At 37.7% G+C, this 20,776-nt stretch overlaps 1 protein-coding gene across 1 annotated transcript; it reads left to right on the forward strand.

Annotated features, from left to right (window-relative positions):
- The first annotated feature begins 6,502 nt into the window (after positions 1-6,502).
- On the forward strand, positions 6,503-11,074 carry LOC146004161 (uncharacterized). The gene has a single exon (XM_083142828.1). It carries the CDS (start codon positions 6,503-6,505, stop codon positions 11,072-11,074), a length of 4,572 nt encoding a protein of 1,523 aa, XP_082998954.1.
- The last annotated feature ends 9,702 nt before the right edge of the window (positions 11,075-20,776 follow it).

Raw genomic sequence — 20,776 nt, forward strand, 5'->3', positions numbered from 1 at the left:
TTTGAGAAATTTTTGTAATGAACACAATAGGAAACCAACATGAAGGGAACCGGAACACGTCCACACATGTCAGAGTAGCTCGACGCCAATATGTTGCTTGAAATGGACAACAGAGGGATCTGAGTACGGTAAATTCAATTGTGCCCACCTGTATTTATACTTGGATATGCTAAAGGACTGGATGGACCTACAGTTTCAAACGACCGGATTCTACCGGACTAAACCATGAGACCTCTTGTTTATGGATACTTCTAAATAAAACATTAAAATACTGACCAAGGCAGTGTCAACAACAACAACCTCAGTTGGATTGTAAAAGCTGTAGTGGTAACATAGCTCTTCCGTTACTTGCCAACCGTACGTTTGTTTTGGTCAGTTGTTTTTATTAGCTTCTTTGTACAGTGTTTGGGTGTTTTGTGTACTAATTTTCTGTGCTTTGTATACTTTTGTACAACTTTTATCCCGTAACGGCTCTGATCAACTCTTTCCCTCGGCGATTTTGCAGTGCGTTTGGCAACATGCTGTATATATCCAACTCTCATTTGTTTCGTCCGACAGCACCATTCGTTGCCTTGTGACACGAAAATGTCCGATGTCAGTCGAAGAGAATTCAGCTGATCGCTGATTCGTTGTTTCTCAGCCGCCAGCTAGAAATGCGAACAGTATACTCTATCAGGGAGACTGCCTTCGTCTTCAAACATAACGTTGCCCGTAATCAAGGGGTTGCGGGCAAGGTTGTTAATGGTCCAGGAATTGTCCGGGAGAGAAAATCAGCAAGCGTAAATGGGTTCTGGACTGTAAAGAACCCTTTTCTCTCCATGAGGTCCAGGAATCGAAATATGTAGTGAAATAGAAAAAGGGTTCAAGAAGTGCTACCTCCATTTTGGTGCAAGGTGCATGAATCTTAATCTTATACCTCAGCTAGAATATCTACAGGGTAGGGTTCTTTGTAGACAACGAAACCAAACAGGATGCCTTCCAATGGAGACGTTTAAACGAATATATTATATAAACTACGATACATGGAAATAGAATATTTACATGATGAGCTACTTTTCTCTATAATTCTCATCTACAGTCAAGTTTTATCTCAATATGTTTTTTTATTATTTCTTTTCTTCAATTTGCATATTCTTCTATCTGGACTTCCTTAATGGACAGTCTGGATCTGGACTTCCTTCTTAATGGACAGGTCTGGACTTCCTTCTGGATTCCCTACGTGAGCTTCCTTCTTAATGGACAGATCTGGATCTGGACTTCCTTCTATTCTTTGGGAAATATACTAATCTCCTCCCTTGCGGCTGCAATTGGAACGCGCCAACACTAACTGGGTACAACAGAGTGTATACTTGGTGCCAAACGACTAACACGTGCATCCAAGTAGGTGCTACGGTTGAAACGCGCAACCAAAAGTGCTGTGGGACGTCGACATTTTCCACATAAAAAGATGAATTGGGAAAAAACTGATCATTGTATGGAACTTATTTCAGCGTTTTCTGATAGCTAACAAATAAGTGGTTCGTTTAAAAAAACGTTTTTCCCAAATAACAATCACATGTAAGTAACGGGTGGGTCTAAACTTACAAGTGATGACCAAAAAAAATGCACTCTTAGTTTACTAGGCAACGTATTAATAATAAAAATGGTATGACACGAAGAGTACAAATTACTTAAATTACTTCCTTGTGACATCTGATATCCAACAAGGTACAAATGTTGCTAACATTCACATTTGTGTACAAGAAATAACACTTGATTCATGTTCATGTAAATGGAATCAATGAACATTACAATTAAAGAACATTACACGTCTTGCGCAAAGTGGGCACCTCCGTTACGAATGCAGGCACGCAGGTTTCTACGGACATTTGGTCTCGTAACCCTTGATGTGATGGTGTCCTTGATGTGTTGACCAGCCGTTAAGATCCTCTCCCTGAGCTTTTCTTGCGAGTTTACCGGTGTCTTGTCATGTGGCTCCTAATGTAAAAGTCGCAAAGCTTCAAATCGGGGGATCAAGTCGGCCAGGGAATCGGGCCGCCTCGGCCAATCCATTTCTTTGAGTAATTTTCATCCAGCCACTGTCGCACGCCCAGGCAGAAGTATGGATGGGCGTAATCAACAATCATTTGATCGAGCCATTTTTCCTGCCCCAAATCTTAAATGGCATCACTTATGATCATTTTTTGAGGAACGGGATGGCAATATTGTTGGAGGATGTGCCTCTAGCTACAAGACGTGACATGATTTATCAGCATGATGACTGCCCAGCTCGATCCCCCGATGGATTTGACGCCTTGCGAGTCACGAGTAACATCACGAGTTACGAGACCAAATGTCCGTAAAACCTGCGTGCCTGCATTCGTAACGGAGGTGCCCACTTTGATCAAGACGTGTAATGTTCTTTAATTGTATTGTTCATTGATTCCATTCACATGAAGATGAATGAAGTATTATTTCTTGTACACATATGTGAATGTTAGCAACATCTGTACCTTGTTGGATAGCAGATGTCACAAGGAAAGTAGACATTTGACACCAGCCACTCAAAGAATGACGATAACGAGAGAGAGAGAGCGATAAAAGAGGGGAATATAGAGAGATAGAGAGAATAAAGGCAGTGAGAGATCATAGATGATGAACAGGAGAAAAAGAGAAGTGGAGAGTGAGAGATCATAGGTGAGGAACAGGAAAAGAGAATGAGAAATGAGAAAGACAGAGAGAGAGAGAGAGAGAGAGAGAGAGAGAGAGAGAGAGAGAGTGTGTGTGTGTGTGTGTGTGTGTGTGTGTGTGTGAGAGAGAGAGAGAGAGAGAGAGAGAGAGAGCGAGTTGAATAAGTGCTAGTTGATAGAAGAATATTCACACGACACAGAGAGAGAGAGAAAATAAGAAAGAGGGAGAGAGAGAAAGAAAGAGAAAAATGAGAAAGAGGGAGAGAGAGGGAGAGTTGAGTAAATGGTAATTGATGGAAGAATACTCACACAAAACATGCTTTTTTGGGAGTCGAGCCCGGTGGTCAGTTTGAAGGCGAGAACGAAACCAAAGATGATTATTGAGAATATAGGAAGAATCAGCAAGAAAGTTGATCCCCCGTGGAACTGTTGTTGTGTCCTGAATTTTTCCAAACAAGGAAATGCCCGATGTTTTCAAAATGCTAGAATAGGACTGTGACACCCTTTCTCCAGTACATTAACTGGTTTCTAACAGGAAGGTTTTTCAAAGATACCGTAATGGCACATTTTCTTGGATCTATGACCGTTCATTGACAAGAAGTGTATTTTCTATTTTGATGTTGATTGTCTGTTAATATCCTTAAGTGTTAACGGGAGACGCACTATTTCGGAAGATTGACTTCCCCAAATTTGGTGTCGTCTGATTAATAATGGGGACAAACATGGACAATGTGTTTGCGGAAAATTTTGTGCACTGATGACGTTGAAGTAGCCACTGTATCGACAACAGTATAAAATTAGATGATTGTCACCAACTTTCACATTTCCGAAAGAAGCTCAAGAAGACGCAAGCTGTATTTGCCGACTTGTATCTCTAAATTAATAACAGGTAAGACTGCAGTAAATTGTTACAATGTTTACTGATTAATATTGAATTGTGTATTTGAGATAAAAGTCCTCCTCCGTAGTCGAGCGGGTTAAGGCGTTCACTCGTCTTGAGATCGTTCGCTGCGGGACGGCGTAGGTTCGAATCCGGCTCTGGTCGGAATTTATTCGGCCTACGTATAGGGCCGGTGGCAACCCACCATCGTGAGGAAATTGGGAAGCTCCGAGTGAGTGAGCGTAACCCGGTCGAGAAGACCTACAGTAAACGGCTGGGGGTTCGTCGGGCTGATCACCCGTCCCCCTTTACTGGTCTAAGAACTCCACGCTCCAACAAGGTGACGGCGGAACAGTGTGGGAGGGAGACCAGCAGTCGGTAGGTAAGCCAAGGCCCTTCAAGGTGCTGTAGAGCTGTGGGTTATTATATTTGAGATAAAAGTTTAATGCGAATTTTGTGCATTTTGTTAACTTTTTATTAGACTAATCGCGATGATGATGATGATTATGACAATTTTAATTTTAAAAATAATTTTATGTTCGGATAGCTTAATCAGGACTGTGTCTATATTTTAAATTAAGATCCGAACCAGTGCTGTTTCTAGACCGATATTTTAATATAAGACATCGGTCGCAGTGAGGGTCCACGAGTGGGAAACGCCACAAAGATGCGAACTTGGAACTTTTTGGCACTGTATTATGTTAACCAACCGCTACGATTCGGAGAATGGTAGCAAGACATCTGAATGTCTTTCAAAATAAAATTTGTTGTGATTTTATTGATTGATTGATTGATTTGTTGTTTTAAGTCCACTTTATGTACAGGAAGGCTAATCGGGATTGGACCTACAGTTTAAAGTGGGATCCGAACCACTGTGCCATGTGCCTCCACCGGGTATCGAACCCGGGACCCCTTGATTACAAGGCGACGACGTTACCACTACGCCATCGGGGAGGCCTGTTGTGATTTTAGTTTAGAGCAAAGATGAATTGAAAAATTTACCGAAAACACTAATATTATTTTTTTCTTTTCAGATTAGCACTGCAGAATCGCCCTTCTATTTTGTGTGAAGCATATTTGAAAATAAAAAATCGGTAAGTAAATTTTAAAAGAACACTATTTTATTTTAATTAATGATTCAGTGAACATTGCAATGAATATATTTATATTATTTCTATGCATTCATTACTGCTAAGTTGAAAAAACGAGTCAGTATGCAATATTTTTCTACACAGAGAATTCCTTGAATACATCGCGACGATGAGGCTGAATGTTGACAAGATTAAAACTGTTTTATTAAGTTTATTTTATGCTCGCATAGGATAATTGTGACTGGATCTATATATATATTAAATGTAGATTGTATATAGCGTGTGCAATGTTTCTACACCAAGACACACAACACAACTATCACTGTATCATCGAGTATCAAGAGTCAAACATAAAATAGGATTTAAACTTAGATTCTTTTGGCATTGTAGCACGCAAACTATTTTTAACGATTTTCATTTTCATTGGTTGATTGATTTGCTTTATTTTACTTTGTGTTTTGTGCTTTTTGGCTAATTTATGATGATGGGGATGAGTGATGATGGGATGAAAAATTGATGAATGGACATTCACAAACATTTATGCCCAAGCGGGACTCCTAGCGTCGGAGCGCGATGTGTTAACCACTCGACCACGGGGTCCGACATTTTTAACGATCTTGAATTCTATGCTTTGTAGCTAACTTCCCCGCCTGGAAGAATGTTGGCAATGCATGTAAATAATTTTCAAATACAATTTGTTGCATACGATAATCTGTTTACATTTATTAGAGTTTTGATTAATTGAACAATGTGCCGAAAACACTAATATTATTTTTTCTTTTCAGATTACTCGTGCGGATCCTGTTTTCTATTTTGTTTGAAGTGCATTTGATAATACGAAGCGGTAAGTAATTTTTAAACAAGAACAATATTTTTTGTTTTATTTTTAATAGTTTCAGTTACAGCGTAGTGCGTATAATTATTTTATTACTATGAAAACTAGTGATGTTGCTTCGGAGGTTACTGCTGAGCGTATTGAGGGGCGGTGGAAAATGAAATGTGTTAATTACATTCACAATAGAACAGTTTGTATTACAGTGAGGATTTTTTCTTTACTACCCAAGAAGCTAGCGTTATTTGAAAGAGATAGATATTTGTATTTAGCAAAACAGAGAAATTTGAAGAAAATTGCACATTTACGATTCGAACTTAAGATTATTTATTTTGATGTGTACCAAGATTTTTTTTTAATTTCATGTTAGTTTTCTGCCACCTTTGGCTAAACGCGACGATGAGTGATGATGTGATGAAGGGACATTTACAATTATTATTTTTACCCAATTCGGGATTCGAACAAGGGACCCCTTTGGCGCGCCAGCGTTGTTAAAAAATAACTTTTGTAATCTAATGTCGTTTCTTTCTACCGTTGGGTAACCGCGACGGTGAGGATAAGTGATGATATGATGCAATTGATGAAAGAACAAAAATACAAAAACCGGGAATTGAACCCAGGATCCCTGTGCTAATCATTTCACCAAACGGCAAGATATTTGGGAATCTTGTCTTCTGGCACAAGGTTATGTGCATCGGAATATAATATTGTGTCAACCATGTAAATGTATGTACCTTCACGGAAATTTCGAAGAGGGCGCCCCCTTGCGGAAATTTTCGTGAGTATTTCTAAGCGTGTGTGGCGCTGTGGTTTCAATTTGCTTGCAAATTGAAACCATATCGCCACACACGCATCGGCACGGATTTAATATTGCGTGGATAATTTTTTTTGGGGGGGGGAGGGGGTAGTTGACTAAATGCAAATTACAGTGGGGGAAAAATATTGATAGCAATTCTATTATATATAGTAAATTTATAAAATAAGAAAAAAAATTACTTTGAGACTTATCCAGATTTCATTTTTCAGGGAAATGGCCACCAATGCAAACAATGTAATTGAGAATCCCGAGCAGGCAAGCGAGAGGCAACTTTTGGAAGCTCTGTTTCTGCTATCCAGGGCCGTGCGCGAAGAGGAGCGTGTGGGGGTCTCCCAGGAAGCGGTGAGTAACTTTTTGAAATTTATTGCCCGGAAATTCCATTCAAGACCACGTCAAGTTTTAGATCATTGTTGTTCGTCCTTGTTTATTTTAGATTTGTATATGGCTGGAATGTTTCGTGATGAGAAATATCACTTTGAAGCATTCTGGAAATATATGGAACTAAATATTGAACGGGATGAAACTAGAGACCGCCGCCGCGAAGAGGATATAGAGAAATTTAGGAACATCGGACACAATGATGATGATGATGATGATGATGAAAGGAATGGAAATGGTAACAACATGGCAGCAGCAGAGTTGTTTAACTTGGATCGCGACTTTCCAAATTTACCACCCCCACGGTCTGCTGTTGGTGCTGTGGAAAATCGAACACCAGATGCATCAGGATTTGAACCCAGGTCACCAATCTATGACATACCCTCTGACGATGAAATGTTAGAGTGGTTAAAACAAGCTGTTGTGCCACCATCTCCCATTCTGTCCGATGAAGACGATGTTTTAATCGAAGCGATGGAACTGTACGAAGGTCAATCCAACCAACGGTCGGATGCTAGATCACCTTCTCCACAGCCTGGCCCCTCCAATGTCTGTTTCAAAGTCCCGCAACACGGTTCTGGTGCCCAAACCGAGGGTGGCGAAACAGACAGTGGTAGCTTTGAAATTGTAGGTGAAGAGGCGCACTACTTTCCAAAGTTTTCTACGGAAGGTAGGATAGTAGTGGTAAAGCCGAGGAACTATCGTTTTGATGATCCTCGGGAATATGTCAATTCCCTTTTCCAATTTGTGCTCGAGGAGGTCTTAAGTGGCGTAGTCCCTGAGTCACATGTCGGTCTGCAAATTGAGTCGTCCGCCAGCATAATTCAAAGACCTCTTTTCATTCCTATGCGGAGGCTCAAGAATCTCAACACCGAGATTATGTTCAGGCACATTGAAAAAGTTCTCAATTCTAACGAGAACTTTCTTGTAGCCGACAGGGTCACCTTTAATATTTGTATTGTTGATCCTCAGTTAGGAAAAGGGAGAGCCCGTGCCTTAATAAAGTATGCGCCTTTGAATCAAATATTCGATGGTATGAAACACCAAAAGTGCTTGTTTAAGATTAAAGAGGAAGATGTATACTGTCTTCCAAGAGCTCTGGTCATAGCAAAGGCGCAGGCAGATAAAGATTTGAATTTACTTAAAAACCTTAAAAACCCAGGCAGAAAAACACAAAAGAACAGGGCCATCGAATTAAGCAGGCTTGCAGGTGTAGAGGTTGATGCGCAAAATGGTTGTACTCTGGAGGATGTGGCGAAATTTCAGACTTACTTTGCTCCAGAGTACCAAATTGTAGTGTACAAACAAAGCGAACACACAAGAACTTTTGAGATTATTTTTCAGGGAAACTATGCTCCAAAACAGTTGTTTATTCTTTTCGAGAGTAAACATTATTCTCCGATCCTGGCTATAAAGTCATTTTTAAATTTTAGATATTATTGTCCAATGTGCTTGGATGGTTACAATTCCAAAGAATCGCACAAGTGTAAGTATAATTGTACTTATTGCGAACAAATTCACGAACCACCCGTCGAAACCACAGAAAACCACTGTAGCGAGTGCAATAGAAATTTTCCTTTGTTGAAATGTTACAATCAACATAAGACTGCTTCTTCGCGTGGGAAATCTGTATGTGAGCAACTGAAACTTTGCACCGATTGTTTTGTTCTGGTAGACAAAAGAAAACGCAAGAATGTTCAACACCGATGTGATGAGCATTTTTGCAAAATGTGTTGTGTGCATGTTGGTCCAGAGCACGAATGTTTTGTCCAAAAGGAAAACTTAAAACACATTGAGAGATATCTTTATATTGTATATGATGTGGAGACAATGCTTCAACCTCCCAATGAAAAAGGAGAACGTGAGCATGTTGTCAACATGGTCATAGCGATGCAAAGATGTCATGCTTGTAAGGATTCCGATGAAATTACATTCTGTACAGAATGCAAGCAACGTACCCATGAATTTAATAGTATGGAGGGATTTATTGAATATGTTTTACAGCCGAGAGAGAAGTTTCAGAAAATTATTGTTCTCTCTCACAACGGGTCGAAATTCGACAATATATTTGCGGCTAGGGCGTTGCTCGAGAAACAAAAAATAATTCCCTCAGTTATAACACAGGGACATCAGATTGTTGAGATGAAAGCTACACCAAAAATTACTTTTAGAGATACTTATTTATTTTTAGGGGTCAAATTATCCAAACTCCCAAAAACCCTAGGCCTGAAAAAATGCATGAAGAAGGGCGAGTTTCCGTATCTCTTTAATACGCCCGACCATAAAGACTATGTAGGTGCGTTCCCGGATCTTGAATATTTTGATCCTGACAGTCGAAACCCCGATGATCGGGAAGAGCTTATTAAATGGCACCAAGAGTGTGTCTCACAAAACAAAGAGTTCGATTTTCAAAAAGAACTGAGGGAATATTGCAAAAACGATGTAGAAATTTTGACAGCCGCAGTTATTAAGTTTTCAAATTTGATTGAAGAGGAAACTAGCGGATTGCAACCTTTCATTGTAGCCCCCACAATTGCAAGTCTTGCAATTAGAGTTTACAGAACTCATTATTTACAGGAAAACAAAATCGCCATCATTCCTCCATATGGATACAGGGAACGTGACAATCAAAGTATTAAAGCTCTTCGTTGGCTTAGCTATATGGAAAAAGTGTGTGGGCGCAATATTTCTCATAGTGCTAATGGTGGTGAAAAATGGGTCGGGCGTAAGAAGGTTGACGGGTTTGAAAAAGGTACACAAAATTTGTTATCGTTTAATGGGTGCTACTTTCACGGTTGTCCGAAATGTTACAGAGAGCAACGCCATCGTTCCTTGGATGATAGTGGTGATTCAATGGAACGAAGATATGAGTGTACCATGGCCCGCAAAAAGTACTTGGAATTACGCGGGTATACCGTCAACGAGAAATGGGAATGTGATTGGGACAGAGAAGTAAAAGAGAATAAACAAATTCAGCAATTCATCAGAGACCACTGTCTAAATTTAAAAACACCTCTGATCCCAAAAGATTGTTATCGAGGTGGCAGAACTGAAGTTTTCAAATCCCTCCAAGAATGTGACAGCCATGACACTTTTATATCTTATTTGGATGTAACAAGCTTGTACCCATATGTTATGAGTACCAAACCGCTGCCTGTCAAAACCCCCAAGATACATATGGGTCCATTTCCTGATGTGGAAAACACACATGGAATTGTCAAATGCAAAGTTTTGCCTCCAACCAATCTGCATATTCCCATTCTACCACACTCAAGTAATGGGCGGCTTATGTTCAGTTTATGTCGAACCTGCATGGATGAACTGAGTGAAAACGATTGCTCGCATTCTGAGGACCAACGCGCATTGCACGGAACATTCTGCACCCCAGAGCTACATTTGGCATTGCAATTTGGGTATAAAATTATAAAAATTGAGGAATTTTGGGAATTTGAAATTCTAAAACCTGAACCTGGAGTCTCTGAGGGTCTTTTTGAAAAATATGTTAGAAATTTTCTTAGAATAAAACAAGAGAATTCAGGTTTTCCGTCTTCGTGTCAAACGGATGCGGAACGCCTAAATTACATTGCGGAATATAAGCGTCATGAACTTACCGAGCTGAGAGAAGACAAAATTCAACATAACCCTGGTTTAAGATTTATTGCAAAATTATTCTTGAATTCTTTGTATGGAAAATTTGGGCAGAGAACAGACTTAGCAAAAAGTGTTATTGTTAAAGACAGTAAAACATTTTTCAGTTACCTTTACTCTACTCAGTTCGAAGTTCAAACGGTTATACCTATCGGGCAGAGTGCACTTTTACTCACATACAAAGATATTCAAAACAAAAACACCCCAAACCAGTTTTCAAACATAATTCTAGCAGCATTTATAACATCCTGGGCTCGTGTAAAATTATGGACGCTGCTAAAGAAAATAGAGCCCGACCGCTTACTGTACACCGACACTGACAGTTTGCTTATGACGGTGGACAGAAATAGGGAGCCCCCTTTGCAATGTGGTCCCTTCCTTGGCGATCTAACCGACGAAGTTGATGCGGGGTGGGAAATTGTAAGTTTTATAGGACTTGGTCCCAAGAACTATGCCTACAAATTGCGGAATCTTACCAGCGGGGAATTGCGATATGTTTACAAAATTAGGGGGGTCTCACTAAATCACAGAGCAAGATTAATTGTCAATTATGAGCATTTTTATAATTTAGTAAAAGGCACATTGTCTAAGGAAGTCTTGGAGGAACCAAGGAAGATAGCACGACTCGATGGGTTCCGCATAGTAAGTCGCGCCGAGGAAAAAACACATCAAGTTGTGAAAAGTAAGCGGCGAAAACTGGACCCGATCGCGGAGAAGGAGTCTTGGATGACCGTGCCCTATGGATATGTGAAACAGTGAGAGAACATATAGGGGGCGTTTGTGTGTGTGTGTGTGTGTGTGTGTGTGTGTGTGTGTGTGTGTATGTGTGTGTGTGTGTGTGTGTGTGTGTGAGAGAGAGAGAGAGAGAGAGAGAGAGAGAGAGAGAGAGAGAGAGAGAGAGAGAGGTATTTGATTGGCTTGCATGAACAATTTTTGGTCGTCAGTTGTATAAAAAGGCAATGATTTTTGTTGTATTTGCTCAGTGGTTAATAATGCTTCCGTTCAATCACCCGTGTACCATTATTATCAGTGGTCCGTCCAGGGCCGGAAAAACACAATTCACACATAAGTTGTTATCAAATTGTAATTCAATGTTCACCCAAAAATTTAACGAAATTATATGGTGCTATGGTGCTGTGATTCCGAAATTAACAAACAGTCAAAATATACGGTTCCATCCAGGAATTCCCAATATGGATAGCTTTGAAATTCAAAACAATAGTCTAATTATTCTTGACGACCTCATGGGTGAAACGAACGATGATGTGGCTAATCTCTTCACAAAATACGCTCATCATAAAAGTTTAACTGTTATTTTTATTTTGCAAAATTTGTTCCCAAAAAGTAAGCGAGCAAGAGATATTAGTCTAAATGCACATTATGTTATTTGCTTCAAAAATCCTAGGGATAAATTACAAATTCAATATCTTGCCCGTCAGATTATGCCACATCTTAGCAAATCTGTGGTTCAAGCATTTGAAGATGCTACGCGTGATCCTCACACATATTTACTATTCGATATGACGCAATCTACCCCTGATGCCTTGCGAATACGCAAAAATATTTTCCCGGGAGAAACTATGCATGTATATGCCCAACAAAAAGACATGTTCAAAGCCTTTAATATTCAGTTCTAGTAAAAATGCAGAAGTTGAAACATCACTTCCATGTGCTTCGCGCACTTTGTAAATGTAAACCCAAAAAACGTAAAGTTATGCTACAACAGGCATCTGGAGATGTCATACGTACTATCTCTCAAGTTGCTAACAACACTATAAAAGGAAATGTTAAATTATCGGATCGTCAGAAACATAGATTGCGAAGACATAAAAACATCTTGCGTGCTTTAGCCCAAAAACGTGTGTCTCTGAAAAAGAAACGTAATCTATTACTGCGTAAAGGTGCTGGTTTTTTACCTTTCTTGCTTGGACCTATTATTAGCGCTATTGCAAGTGCCGTCGCCGGTGGTGGTGGTGGATCATGAGTTCGCAATTAAGGAAACTTATACTTGTACCAGAAGATGTAGTCGGTCAAGTTCAAGCTTCTGTCCAATCAGTACAAAATTTTCAATCACTTCTCGATTCTGAAATGCACCATGTATTATCTAGAAGCGATATAAATATTCATGAAAAATGGAAATTGTACCAACAAGCACTGGACAAATATTTAAAATCTGTACCTCATGCACAAAAACCTTTAGAAATACCTATTGTTGAACACGAAGCGGTTGAAACAAAGGAATACCAACCTATAAAAAGCAGTCCCGGTACATTACCAATTTCTGAAATTATTGAAACAGTTCCAATAATGCTTCGAAAAAATACAGAGCTATTGCTAAAAAAAGTTTTAAGTTCACACAATATATCTTGGGATACAACGGGCACCGTAACTATGTACGGTAAAATATATCCCAATTCCAATATTGTAGATTTAGTGAATGATGTGGTTAGGCAACGAAGAAAAAGTCAAAATCCTGTTGGACTTGATCAGTTTGTCAGAATCCTTCGTTCAATGAACATTCCACACCAGTTTCTTGGACCTGCAGCACTATCGAAACTATCACCAAAAAGAAGAGAAGCTTTGTCACCATTATCTTTTTTTGAAAAGTGGAAAGAATATGAATATTAGTAGTAAACATGAAATTACATCAACTCTATTATGTGTATACAAATCCAGCTTCATTATCAAATGCGTCTAAATTGTATAAAGCAGCCAAAGAAAAAATTTCCAAAGCTAAAATAAAACATTGGTTACAATCTCAAGATGCTTATACCTTGCATGCTCCTGCATATAAAAAGTTTCCCAGAAAACAATATTATGCTAGTGGTCCTTTCGAAACTGTGCAAATGGATTTAGCCGATATGCAGAATGTTGCAAAATTCAATCGTGGTTATAGATATATTTTGTGTGCTATAGACATATTTTCCAGACTAGCATTTTGCATTCCGGTAAAGAACAAAACTGGTCCCGTTATAGCAAAAGCAGTGGAGAAAGCTTTGCACATGTACAAAAATGTTCCGTTAAATTGTCAGACAGATTTCGGCAAAGAGTTTTACAATAAACATGTTAAAACTATATTTAAAAAATACAATGTAAATCACTACAGTGTTTATTCGGAAATGAAAGCTGCGATATGCGAACGGTTTATTCGTACAATAAAAGAAAAAATTTATAAGTATTTTACAGCAAATCATAGTTACAAATATATTCATATTTTGCAAGATTTAGTTCAAAGTTATAATAATTCTAAACATTCAACTATCAAAGTTGCACCAGCACAAGTTAGCGATGAAAATATGAATCAAGTATGGTATACATTATACGGATCAAAGAAAAACTTTCGAAAAAGTAGCAAATTTAAGCCGAGCGATTATGTGCGAATATCAAAAACAAAACTGAAATTTGAGAAAGGTTATTTAGCAAAATGGTCTCGGGAAATTTTTATTGTAGACAAATGCATAAAATCAAATCCGGTAACATATCACATTAAAGATTGGAACGGTGAAATGGTGAAAGGTATTTTTTACGAACAAGAGTTACAGAAAATTAACGTAAATAAAAATACTGTCCATAGAATCGAGAAAATTTTACGTAGAAAAGGTAATTGGCTCTATGTAAAATGGTTCGGTTACTCAAATATCTTCAATTCTTGGGTTAAAAAGAGTGACACATTGTGTTTGTAGTTCATTAGCTTTGTGATGGAGCGTGTGAATGAATTTTATCTCTCGCTCCCGTCTAATGCAAGCTCCGATATTTTCCAAAATAACACCACGACCTGTTATACAACAAAATTAGCTCACCCTATTGATCTCACTGATTCTAAATGGGTGGTCGGTCTTGCCGAATGTAGTTGTACATGGAGTTTTTATAATGTGCCAACAGATCAACAGATTATTATCAAAGCGGTGCGCGCAGACAACTCGGAAGTTATTCAAGAAAGAGTTGAAATTCCTGCTGGTTTTTATGCATCTATTCAACATATTCTGAATTGTGTTCCAGAAAAAATGAAACAATTCATACATTATGACGAGTACATAAACCGTGTATTTGTTAAAACTGACACGTCCATTCAGCAAATCATGATAGGTGTAACACCTGCTTTAATGTGTATTTTCGGATATGCTCAAAATATACCAAAAACAGAAGAACCTGTGGTGGTTGCGGTGAATCACGAACCCTTATTTTACAAAGAAGCACCTTATGTTTGTAATTTGAATTATTTTCTCCCCCAAGAGATTAATGTTTGCGTAGACATTGTAAAACCTCAACTGCATGGTCATATATTACGAAAAATCGGAATCAATCATTATACCTATGGTCGAAATAAGAACTTTGCATTCGATATACCACGATATATCAAAGTCGAAAAACACTACTTTGACACAATCGAGATAGACTTAAAGGGACATACATGGGAAAATCTACCATTTCGGTTCGGTTCATCGTACATTAAGCTACATTTCAAGCAAACAGGAAAATGATCAGTGAAGGCACAGAAAATGATTTTTACATTACTCTTACTTCGAATGGCTCGCACAAACATTTCCCTCACAACACAACATCACATTTCGTGAATATGGTGGAAAGCGAAGTTCGTCTCAAACAGTCTGATTGGAAAATTGCATTAGCCGAAATTCAAATACCCAATACATGTTATAATATTACCGAAGATCAAAATATCATCTGGTATAATTTGCGTCTCGAAGAAAATCTCTATGAGGCCCACAAATTCAAAATTCCGTCTGGGTATTATCACACTGTAGATAGTGTGCTGGAACAAATCAATAAAAAAACAAATCTTTTTCGATTCACATATCGCAAATTATCAAACAATATACACTGTAGTCACGATTTCCGTGTAGAATCAATTAAATTTTCACCAGTTTTGAGTCTACAGTTGGGATATGAACCGTACACTAACATCACAAAATACATCAATGGATCGCGGAGTCCATACTTGAATATTGGATATCCTCAGCAGGTGTTTGTGTACACCGATATTATACAGTATCAACTGGTTGGAGACAGTAAAGTTCCATTATTGCGTATAGCCAGCATAGAAAATGTTAACTATGGTCGAACATACTCTGTTTGTTTCAATCCTATGCATTATTTACCATTGTCAAAATTTTGTTTCAATACAATAGAAATCCTTTTAAAGGACCATGCAGGTCGATATTTATCATTTCAATCTGGTACAGTGAACATAACACTTCATTTTCAACGGTCATGAAACATCGACAAACAGGTCGTGGAATACCCTATTTTGCTGGTCCTGTGTACCAACAGGGTCATGGTCTTGGGGGATTTTTTCGCGGTCTTTTTAGATATGCTCTACCTATATTAAAACCTGTTGCTAAAACTGTGGGACGTCAGGTATTGCGTACCGGAATGCAAGTTGCTGGTGACATGTTGGAAAATAAACCTATCAAGGAATCAGTTCGTGTAAGAATAAAACAGGCCAAAGAAAATTTACGTGACAAAGCAGAACAAAAAATTAACCAGTTGTTATCAGGTAATGGAAAAACAAAAAGAAAAAAAAAACGGTCAAAAGAAAAGCTATAAAAATAGGGCCTCCTTCGCTACAGTCACACTCGGCTAAACGTCGTAGACATAGAAAGGACATATTTGATTGAGCGACCATGTCTAACATTCATCCTTGCAGTCAACCATGTTGCACAAGCGATTTTGATTTGTTTTCAGTTCCTATGACACAAACCATAATTGAGCATACAGATAATGTAGAGTATCGACCTATATCTACTTTAACTTCAGGGGGACCTATAGAATTTCATATTCTAGGTGAAACTGGTGAATTTATTCATCCTGGATACCTTTATCTTTACGTAAAGTGTAAAATTACAAAATCTGATGGTGAGGATCTTGACGATTCAGACAATGTTGCACCTGTCAATAATTTTTTGCATTCTCTTTTCAATCAAGTTGATATTTCACTTAATGACAAACTGATCACATCGTCTTCAGGTTCATACCCCTACAGAGCATATTTTGAAACTTTATTGAATTTTTCTAATGACGCCAAAAAAACACATTTAACATCTTCGCTCTGGTTCAAAGATACACCTGGACAGTTTAACACTCTGGGAAATGGAAATACCGGATATACATCTCGTGCCCAGTTCGCTAAAAACAGTGCTACTTTTGACATGTATGGAAGAATACATGCAGATATTGTAGGACTGGACCGTGTTTTGCCCAATAAAGTGGGAATGCGCGTGAAACTTCATAGAAGTAAAGATTCCTTTTGTTTAATGAATGCTGAAAATTCGTCTTATCTTGTGCATTTAGAAGATGTGACTTTATGGGTTCGGAGAATAACTGTTTCTCCCGATATTGGAATGCAACTCAGTACTAGAATGGAGCGTGAAACAGCTAAATTACCTATCACAAGAGTAGAAACTCTTACTCACACCATTCCTCAAAATATAACTTCTTATAACATAGATAATCTATTTTTGGGTAATGTTCCAAAAGCTCTTGTTGTTGGCTTTGTTTCGAATGCTGCATACAATGGAAAAAACAACTTGAATCCATTTCATTTTGAACATTTCAACATTAACCGGCTACAGCTACAAGTCGGCTCCAAATTTTATCCCTCCACCCCTCTAACACCAAATTTTTCAAAAAATAACTACATTCAAAGCTACTATACATTGTTTTCTGGAACTGGAATGTATTATTGTAATAGTGGAAATTGTATTGCTAGAAAAGATTATCCTCTAGGCTATACCCTCTTCGCGTTTATTCTTTCGCCTACAAACTCTTTGAATGACAATACATGGGACATGGTACGTGACTCGCCTGTTACTCTCAAAATACAATTTGCAAATTCTTTGACGTCATCTGTCACATGTGTTATTTACGCACAATTTGATTCGCTATTTCAGGTGGACAAAAACAGAAATATATATCCCGACTTTACAAAATAGATTTTAGTATCTTTTTGAGTGTTTGCCGGGATGAGATTTGTTATTCATTTCACTGCCTTCCAGGGCAATCAAAGTGAAATTATAGTCAAGGAGCTTGCACTTGTCAATATTGATAACTTTAGTTCGGACTCCTGGATATTTTTACCACCATTTCCGTACGGTGAATTAGAATCGACCTCTACCCAGTTAAACAATTATGCATCTCAAAATTCACATGGTCTTGAATGGAATCATGGGTATATAAAATACAATCAAATAGCCAACATACTGACATCCTACACAGAACATGCTACAGCGTTGTATGCTCATGGCATCGAGCGCTGTACCTTCCTGGGAGACCTTCTACATCGCACCATCATCAATTTAGAAGACTTGCTTTGTCCGAAGGCTTGCCTGCTTGGGTTTCCAGCTGAAAATTGTTGTCATCCATCGCATAGATTCGTCGAATTTCGCTGTGCAGCAAAAGAGTGCAAAGTGTATGCCAAGTACATTCGTTGCTACGAACTAAGAGGGTACCAGTCAGGTGTCATTTCACCATATATACCAACGCCTAGTTTGAATAATATTTATTCAGATATACATACAGTTTGTTCCAGCGAAAAAACGCAAGAGCAAAAATATGTGGACTGACGACATAATTTATATTATACTTCAAGATTGTAAAACTGCTGTTCAATTCGTTGGTGTGTATGCTGATAACCAGTTACCGGTATCAGTAAAATTTCCAGCAGGTTTAATTATTAATACAAGCACAAGTGAAAATATTGATGGTCATTGGGTTGCTGTGTACATTAACAAAAATGGAATTGGTATATATTTCGACTCCTTTGGAGAAGCACCCTCCGAAAATGTAAAACGTTTTCTCAACAGAAATACTTACCGTTGGATTTGGAACAATCAACAGATTCAACATTCAGAATCAGTGTTTTGTGGTGTATTTTGTATAATGTTTCTTTACTACTCTACCAATAATTACACAATATTGGATTTTGTCAATTTGTTCAGTAAAACAAACTTTGTAATCAACGACAACATTGTTTTAAATCAACTGAAAATATTGTTATCTTAAAATATCTACATTTTTGTATATATTATTTTGGTGTTGTATGTACAATTGTAAATATATATATATATATATATATATATATATATATAGTAGAATAATAAAAATTATACTTTATATTTTGTCTTTGTTTTCATTTCCATATGGTGTAAATATATATACAAAAATAATAAAAATTATATTTCACATATTTGTTTTTGATTTTATAATTTAAAATATTCTTGGAATGAAACAACAAAATTCACAATTAAACTTTATTTTGCATTCATTAATATATACATAAAATTCATTTGCATAAAATCTCAACATATCTGATATTTGTTATTTCATATTGAACCAAGTAACAAGTCTTTGAACATTTCTAAAAGCACAGCCTGATTGAGAAAATGGTTTGTTTGATGTATGGTAACTACAACATCCACCCTGATACATAACAAGATTTTTTAATGATGGACAGCGCCTTGTATCGAGATCGACAATATTGTCAATATTAAATACATTTTGAATCAACTTTGATTTTTCCAACCCTTTACAGTAAAATATTGTATTTTCCCTCTTTAGCTCACTAAAAAACACCTTCACATGTTTGATATCATAACCTTTTGGTTCTGCAAATAACAAACCATGGTGGTTATATGTTAACCACTTACATTGTTTGTAATCTAAGTCAAACTTTCCAATATCAACAAAAGCATGATATACAATTGTTAAATCTGTTGAGCAAACACAAATTTCACGAATTAGAAAACTATTGTCTTTACTTCTAAAACCTTGCACATCAATTATAAAAGCCATTTTTTTTCTTTAATGCAACTACTCACAGCAGAAATTGTCCCCGTGATGTATCTCGTTTTGATGTATACACCGAACTAAATTGTGCATCAAATCTCTCTCATCACTTAGAGTCCAAAGCAGCAAATAAGCGTCCGACTCTGTTTCAAGATCGTATTCAATCTCAGGGTGAGTATCCATAAAATGGTAGAAAATGTGATAAAAATTATCCGGCTCCCTAAGATAAGTTTTTAGGTTGGAAATCTTCCATGTAAAACAGCGTTCGCATTCGTCAGCACTTTCAGCACTATCACACTCCAAATAATGCCTACTCAAGCACTGGTGAGCCAGTTGATTTGGTGCATTCGTAAAACAACCATCACAAATAACAGCATACTTAGGTACATAAGTATGTAGTCTTTTTAACAGACAATACTTGTCAATGAAACCAGAAAAGCATCCACAACTTTCGAAAATAATATGTTCGATATCTTCTGTGTCAGCCAGAGCTGAAGCGTTCTGTATGTTCTGACTTTCCATAGTGATATAGTGGACATCTCACATCTTTTATATATATATACACACTAGGAACTTTCCACATAACTGTCTGTCACAAATAACTTTCCAAGAAGAGAAAATTTTCAGGTCAATAAGCTCCCAACACCGTTACAAGTTGTCACAAATAACCTCCCAACACCATTACAACCTGAACTTTACCAAAAGTTCTCATCACTTGCTCAGTTTAGAAGTGATAACCTCCACACATACATCGCGAAAAAATAGTCCCAACTCACATTTCACTCTTTCACTTAAAAATTCAACACAATTATCAAATATCGGCAGTTCATGTCGCTCTACTTGATCTTTTATATTGGTAATATCCTGACAATTATGATCATTTGAATTATTAGTACAACCATAACAAGTATCTTTAATTGATCCAACACATAATGAAATATAAGACTCGTAATATTCACGTATTTGGGTCTGATATTCACAATACATTTTAGTTATCTTAGATATGCAATCAGACAATCGTAAAAGCTCTGTCCAGGTAGTTAACATCATTGTCATTGGTATTTCCGAATCAAAAATATCCACAAACTGAATAACTTTCTTATTGTACAATTTGCCAAAAGAAAGCATGTATTTTTCACCTAGCAACGCAGGCGACAAAACCAACTCTTCTTCACTAGATAAATAATTAGATATATTTCCCCCCAACTCCATCAGTGTACACCATTCTTCCATACACAACACAATTCCTTGGCTGTTGTGGCGAGCAATACGCACACACACAGAAAAATCGTTCTCCACATCAAATCCAACAGTCGCACTCTTGAATGCAGTTTTACTCAAAGGGTAACATACCTCCAACAGGTATTGCTTCCGTGGTTTCCATGTGGAAGAGGACTGGGCACCATTTTCCTCCATGCTGGTTCCAGAGAGCTGTTTTAGCATATTTAACTGCTGCTGCACATAACTATTCCCTTGAAAATTAAGTTTTCTTTTCGCATTCCAAACCTTTCCTCCCTGTAGAGATGCAGGTGCTACAGCTGACGTTGCAGTAACTCCTCCCGAACGTGTTGTTGCAGATTTGGACACTACAGATACTTCGGCACCACCAGATCTTTGCACTCTTCTTGACTTGGCAGAACCGCTTTTCTCCATCTTGCT

This window comes from Lepisma saccharinum, chromosome 21 (genome assembly GCF_977018435.1).
Source record: "Lepisma saccharinum chromosome 21, izLepSacc3.1, whole genome shotgun sequence".
Lineage (NCBI taxonomy): Eukaryota > Metazoa > Arthropoda > Insecta > Zygentoma > Lepismatidae > Lepisma > Lepisma saccharinum.